Genomic DNA, 7,502 nt, shown 5'->3' with positions numbered 1-7,502 from the left:
AAGAAAATAAAGGTAATTAGGAGGTTAATTATATTAAAAATAAGAAGTATATTAATAAGAAGTAATATTACCTTATAAAGTAAAAAGATTAGCTATATTAATCTCCTAGAACCTTATTAAATAAGGAATTAATTAGCTTTTAATCCTCTATTAATGCCTAAACTTAAAGAAAATAAAGGTAATTAAGAGGTTAATTATATTAAAAATAAGAAGTATATTAATAAGAAGTAATATTACCTTATAAAGTAAAAAGATTAGCTAAATAAATATAATTAATAAGTATTAAATAAGGATATAATAAATATATCTTAAATTATTAATAACTAAGAAAAATAAAATACTAAGGCTAAAAAAAAAGTTTAAAGACTTAAAACCTAATTTTACTAAGAAAAAGAAATTACTTAATAAAGAAATATAATATATAAGATTTAGGCCTAAAGGCTATAAAACTAATTACTACTAAGAAAAATAACTAAAATTACTTTTATAAGAATTATTTATAAATATAAAATTAATTTATCCTAGAGATATTATAAACCCTTAAATAAAACTAATAAACTTATTAGAATTAGACTCCTTAGCCTTCTTAATAATCTCCCTTATAAACTTCTTAGCCTTTTTAATATTCTTTTTTATAAACTTCTTATTACTCTTAGACTTATTAATTATACTTAAGAGTTCCTTATTAATATTAATCTTTTCCTTAGGTGCTATTAACTTAATATAGAAAAAGAAATAAAGCTAATATAAATTATATTTAATAAACTTATAAAAGCTATTTATTACCTTAAAGAATTAAGGTTAGGCTTAGTAATAGTAATAATACTTAAGGTAATTTAAAACCTTTAATACCCTAAAAGTAAAATTATTATAAGTTATTACCTAGGTAAACCTAATAATCTTATTATTAAATAAATATAGCTTTTAAAAAGCTTATTAAGTAATATAAATTTAATTAGGTTATAATATAAATTAGTAATTAGCTAAATAAGCTAAATAAGATAAAAGACTTATAATATTAGGTATAAAAATAAGATAGTTTTAGGTAATAATTTAATATTTTTAATTAATATAATATTTATAAGTAAGTAAGGCTTAATTAATTATCTTCTTAATACCTAAAATCTTATACTTATTAATATAAGTTATTTTTTTTTTCTCCTTACTATTAGCCTTATATAAGGCTATTAAGCTTTTTAACTTTTCTATAAAGGCTTAAATAGTAAGACCCTTATAGTAGGCTACTATTATAGAATTTAAAATTATATAAGGTTTATCTGCCTTAATAGTATAATTATTACCTTAACTAGGCAGTATTAATACTAATTATCTTTTAGTAGCTAAGTTATCTTTCTTTTTTTATCCTATCTAAAGGATATACCTAATCTATTTATTATAAAGTAAGTTTCTTAACCTAGCTTTTAATCTTTCTTACTAATAGTATAATAGCTATATTATCTTAATACTTACTATATAAAATAGCCTATAATTATAAAATTATACCTATTATATAACTAGCTATAACCTTAATCTAACTATTAGGCCTGCCTTAGATATAGCTAGTAAAAAAGAACTTAAAGAAATTTATATAATAATAATTACTATTAGGAAGAACTTCTTATTAAGGTATAAATCTAACCTTATTAAGATAGCTATCTTTAATTATAACCTAATTTAGCTAATTAGTTATATAAATTAGAGGTATTATATTAGTTTAATTAATCTAAACTAGGTTAATTTTAAGCTATTAGGTCTTAAGGACTTAGAAAAAGGCCTAAGGGAAGGTTATTACCTTTAATTAAATTAGGCAGCCTTCCTTACTGCCTTTATAGATTTAAACTTAGTTATATATAAAGAGTAGCTCCTTAATATATCTAAAAGGGTTATTACTATTAAGGGGGAGCTGCTCCTAAATTAGTAATATATAAACTAGCCTGATTATAGTCTTAAACCATAAGAGCATAGAGATAAACATAGGGTAAAGGCGGGGTTTTGCAGAAAGTTAAAGGAATTAGGTTAACTTTTATATAAGTTAGTTAGTTAGTAAAAGTTAAATTAACCTGAAGTTATAATTAGCCTCTATTAATTAAATGCATATAGTAGGGCATATAATTAATTAACCTTATATATAAGAATAAATAAAGTAAAGTTAATAAAAAGATAATAGTTTAAACTAGGGATTAATATAAGTTATAATTATAATTAAATATACCTTATATAGCCTTTAAATAGCCTTAAATAAAATAAAATAATCCTTTATATTAAGAATTAAGCTATTATTATTATTAGTTTAATAAATAATTTAATTAATAAAAATAAATTAAATATAAAGGTTAGCCTAATTACTATTTATTATCTTAAGATACCTATTAAAATAAAATTATTAATAACTTAATTAAAATTAAATAACTTTAAGATAAAATACTATTTATATCTTATAACTTTGCCTTAACTTATTATAATAATAATAATAACTTAAGCTAGGGTTAAGAAAGATATAAGAGGTATTCCTAAGAGAATAAAAATTATTATTAATATTAAAAATTATTAAGATATAGTTTTAGCTTAAAGATAAAAATATTAAAATAAAGAATATAATAATATAAAAAAATACTAAGAAGATTAAAAGATATAATAAGATTAAAAGTAATATAAAATAAAAATAAAAATAAAGTAATTATAATAATTATTATAAAAATAAAAATAAAGTAATTATAATAATTATTATAAAAATAAAATTATAATAATAAGATAATATAAGTAATATTAATATAATATAGGTATAAAATAGCTAAAAGCTTAAGAAGTAAAAGATATATAGGCTAAGGGATTATAAGTATAAAGATAAGATTATAATAAAGACTAAGAGGTATAAGAAAAAAAGATTAAAGTAATAAAAAAAGGAAAAAAAAAGAAATTAAGAGAAAGAAAAAAGATATTTTTATCTTACCTAAATTAAGACTAAGGCAATAGGTAATAAAGCCTTTAAATTAAAAGACTAAGGACTTACTTTTAAATACCTTTAAAAATACTACTATTTATAAGTTAATAGCTATAAATAGTTATTTATAAAAAGAGAAATAATTATTATATTTACCTTACTTCCTTATCTTATTGAATTAAGATAAGATAGCTAGTTAATTATTAGTTAGGTAATAATAATAAATTAACTGCAAATTGCCCTCTTTTTTAGAAATTACCTTATAGAGGATTCTTCTCTTCCCTAAGCTTTAGTTAATATAATACTATTAAGCCTACCTAGCTTTCCTATTAAGGAATTATTATAATAATAGGCATTAAGGCAGTATAGCTATTATACTATTAGTAAGAAGGGTTAAAAGCCAGGTTAAGAAACTTACTTTAAAAGTATAATAAATAGACTTAGTATAGTATTATCTTAGTCCTTTAGGTAAGATAAAGAAAAAAGGGTAACTTAACTACTAAGAGGTAACTAGTATTAATACTACCTAGTTAAGGTAGTAATTATACTATTAAGGTAAATAAACCTTATATAATTTTAAATTTTATAATAATAGCCTATTATAAGGGTCTTATTATTTAAGCCTTTATAAAAAAGTTAAAAAGCTTAATAGCCTTATATAAGGCTAATAATAAGGGAAAAGAAAAAGAAAAAAAAATTAATAATAAAAATTAAAGTTTTTAGCTTATTTTGATATAATCTTTTAATATTAAAGCCTTAATAGTAATTATCTTAATAAGGTAATAATAAAAAGGATATTTAATCTTCTAAGAATAAGGAAAATATCTTTTTTATACTTATAAATTAAGGCTATTTATTTAATTAAATCTTAAGGTTTAAGGTAATAACTATATAATCTACTAAGACTTAATATTAAGGTTATTATACTTTTTTAATATAATATATAATATCTTATATTATATTATATTAAAAATAAATATCTTATTTTATTATCTTCCTAAGTGTTATTTAATTATGTTTATCCTTAACTTATGTTTCTCCTACTGTGTTATCTTATAACCTAATTTAATTTATTACTAACCCTATTTAGTTAGATCTTAAGGTTTAAGGCAATAACTATATAATCTACTAAGCCTTAATATTAGGGTTATTATGTTTTTTAGCGTAATATATAATATCTTATATTATATTATATTAAAAATAAATACCTTATTTTATTATCTTATTTTAACACCTTGGCTTTACTTTATATATTACTAAATAGGTATTTTAACTTTTAAATTTTATTATCTTATTTTAATACCTTTAGTTTTATTTTATATATTCTTAAATAGGTATTTAAACTTTAAAAAAAAAATTACTAAGGTTTTAATAATAATTAAAAGAATTAATTATAATAATATTAACTTAATAAAGCTTTACTTATTAAGAGGTAATAAATATTTAAATTATATTATATTTTAAAAATACTTAAATATACCTTTTAATAATAACTTATAAACTTAAAAAATAAAATATTATTTTAAAATAAATATAAATATAAAATAATTTTAAATAACTAATACCTTTTATATTTAATTATAATTATAAAATAAATTAAAATATTTTATTTTTTAATATTTTATTATTATTTAATTAAAATACTTTTAATTTATTCCTTTATAGCTTTGAAAACACACCCTTACAAGCACCCTTACCAAGCTGTACCAGTGTGCTCTTCGTCCTCATATAGGCAGCTATTCCCTCGTGGCCATTTTCCAATCCTATTCCGCTCATTTTCCAGCCGCCTACAGGCATCTCAGCTGGTGACTCACCCCATGTGTTGATCCAAGTAATTCCAGCGTCGAGTTTCTGCACAACCTCATGTGCCAGTCCCACATCGGATGACACAACACCAGCAGCAAGACCCATGGGGGTATCGTTAGCCCGGGCAATGAGCTCTGACACCCATTCTTGTTGAGGGCGTCCTTGGGTGCTATATGGCATGATGCACATGACTGGACCGAATATCTCTTCCTTGACAACGCGCATGTTGTCAGTGCAATTTGTGAATACAACAGGGTGAACCCAGAAACCATCAGAGGTTGGTTGTGCCATGCTGGGCTCCTCCGAGCCGTCGAAAAGAACCTTCGCCTTATCCACTGTACGTCCATGTTGGATGTACATCTTAACCTTCTCTTGCTGCGCGGCGCTGACCATGGGTCCAAAGTTGGTCTCCCCGTTCTGAGGCAGACCCATGCGAATTCCCTCGCGACATCGCTGCACAATAGCTTGCTCAACCTGGCTCAACAGAGTGTCAGGGACAAAGACACGGGTGCCGTTGGTACACACCTGTCCGGTGGAAAAGAAGTTGGCTACCATGGCAGTGTCGGCTGCTTCCTCGATATCGGCATTAGGAAGAATAACAAGTGGACTCTTACCACCCAGTTCCATGGTAACACCCTTCATGTCCTTGACAGCTTGGCTGGCAACTTTGCTGCCTGTGCTAACTTGACCAGTGAAGCTGACTTTGGCAATATTGCTGTGGGCGACAAGAGGGGCTCCAACGGCGATACCGTCACCGTAGACAACATTGAATACACCAGGGGGGACACCGGCCTCAATGTAGATCTGAGCGAGTGTCTGGGCATGCAGAGGAGTGACTTCACTTGGCTTGTACACCATACAATTGCCAGCAGCCAAGCATGGAGCCGACTTCCAGAGAGCAATCTGTATGGGATAGTTCCATGCACCAATACCGGCACAAACGCCCAAGGGCTCATGGGTAGTGAGAACGAAAGCGTCAGCACGAAGACGAGTATTTTGACCAGGGAAGCTGCCAGCAGCGATATGTGCGTAATACTCGAGAACGTCAGCTCCAGTTGCAACGTCAACGGTTGATGTTTCCGACCAAGGCTTGCCGGTATCAAGGGTCTCGGTCAGCGCAAGTTCGTCATTGCGCTCGCGAAGTATAGCGGCTGCCTTGAGAAGAATGGCAGCTCGGCGAGGTGCTGGGGTTTGTGACCATGTTGGAAAAGCGGCCTGGGCCGCTGCAATGGCCGAGTTGAGCTGTTCTGGCGTGGTAGTGTAGATAGTAGCAAGCGGCTTTGCATTGCTTGGATCGACGGACACAAAGGTGTTGGTCTTTGAGGAGGACTCAGGCTGTGGGCGACCTGAGTGGAAAGTGTGAATCTCAGATGAGAAAGTCATTGTAACTTGGTTGGTATGAGAGAAGAAGGAGCATGCAACAGGGTATGTAGAGGGAGATTGAATAAAGTAAAGTACCACGCGAAAGACAGATAGATAGGCAGATATTCAGAATGGGTTGAAAAGATGCTCTGTTGGTTACATGTGGGGAGCTGGCTGTAAGTAAGGTATCGTACCTTAATATGTTAAGCTTGTGAGGATCAGTATGAAGTACCGTCGAGACTGGATGGCAATTGCCCCACAATTGACTGATGCCGGGTACCTTCCTCTTCTAGCAAGATACAATGACGTGGGGCCAAGCAATACTGTGCCGTCACAGTGGAATTGACCATCCAGTGAGAGCCTAGCCGAAGTATCAACCATGCAACCAACATTCAATGGCAAGCAACACGAGCAAGAACTCAATTTACCAAGCTATGGTCATTCAGAGACAAGTCTCAAACGGAACTGATAGCGATTTTCGGCTGTGAAGCCCTTGTCTGTGACGTGGTGAGATCAGCAGACCTGGGGAAGGATTACCACCCATCATGACTCGAGCAGATCTGAAGAGATACGGATAGTCAGTTGCGAGAACAGGTAGTTAGGTAGTTGTCGACGACCATTCATTGTGAGGGTGTGTCTTGAACGCCTCAGCGTTGCATCGATACGGAGAGTAGCGGCTCTGCACTGTTGGAATAAAGCCGCATATTATCAGACCACTTTCACTTAGCGAAAGATAATGAACCTGAGGAAGAAGGGGTAAAAACGGTTCCATTTGCAATTGATAAGTTGTCCAACCAATGGATGCGTGAATCTGGTACTGGAGAGTACTGTGCTCTGCGGGCTGATGAAGAACAGAACAGCTCGGAAGGCTTGGAAGACTGGACCCGCCAGCCCCGCCCTCTTTCCGACAAAAATGCTGCAGACAGTTTCTGGTGCAAGCCCCTGCCAAAAAGTCCTGTTTTCTCAGTACCTGGGCAGCCTTGCATCGCGCCTTGTCCTCAGCCCAGCTACAGAATCCCAGTCTTGACAATGCCGAAGAACGCCAAGCTTGAGTGGCTGGCCGAGGGGAAGCACAAGAGTGGACACGCCAACGTCATTGCTGAGCTTCGAGCTGTCCACCTGCCACCCCTAGAGCTCTGCATCCAGTCCGAGGCTCTTGACCGTTGAACTGTGAAGAAAGCAAGGCGCTTGAATGTTGTTTCATATCAATGGATAGAACTCTCATCTAAGGCGAGCGAATTCGCTTATCAGTCCAGCTACACACACGATTGTTCTGCCAGTAATTCGAGCGGGTTTCAGCGGCAGAAAAGTCAGCATTAAAAAAATTGGAATCAAGAAAAGCAAAAAAAACGAAGGGATTTGCCAACTCGGCGGGGGCGCACTGTCCAATTAC

The 7,502-nt window shown here is 30.9% G+C and overlaps 2 protein-coding genes across 2 annotated transcripts; one reads left to right on the top strand and one right to left on the bottom strand.

The window, feature by feature from the left end:
* Positions 1-4,537: 4,537 nt before the first annotated feature.
* On the bottom strand, positions 4,538-6,586 carry FOIG_11778 (betaine-aldehyde dehydrogenase). Its single transcript, XM_031212364.1, has one exon. It carries the CDS (start codon positions 6,128-6,130, stop codon positions 4,601-4,603), a length of 1,530 nt encoding a protein of 509 aa, XP_031057758.1. The 5' UTR covers positions 6,131-6,586; the 3' UTR covers positions 4,538-4,600.
* Positions 6,587-6,910: 324 nt separating this feature from the next.
* FOIG_11777 (uncharacterized protein) lies at positions 6,911-7,276 on the top strand (the record flags this gene model as incomplete). Its single annotated transcript, XM_031212363.1, has 2 exons — positions 6,911-7,075; positions 7,148-7,276. 2 exons carry the CDS (start codon positions 6,911-6,913, stop codon positions 7,274-7,276), a joined length of 294 nt encoding a protein of 97 aa, XP_031057757.1.
* Between the last annotated feature and the right edge of the window lie 226 nt (positions 7,277-7,502).

This window comes from Fusarium odoratissimum (genome assembly GCF_000260195.1).
Source record: "Fusarium odoratissimum NRRL 54006 unplaced genomic scaffold supercont1.23, whole genome shotgun sequence".
Lineage (NCBI taxonomy): Eukaryota > Fungi > Ascomycota > Sordariomycetes > Hypocreales > Nectriaceae > Fusarium > Fusarium odoratissimum.
Note: the sequence above shows the minus strand (reverse complement) of the source record. Positions and strands in the feature narration are given on the sequence as shown.

Coding starts and splice junctions, on each gene's coding strand:
- FOIG_11778 (XM_031212364.1), bottom strand. CDS start 6,130: ATGACTTTCTCATCTGAGATTCACACTTTCCACTCAGGTCGCCCACAG.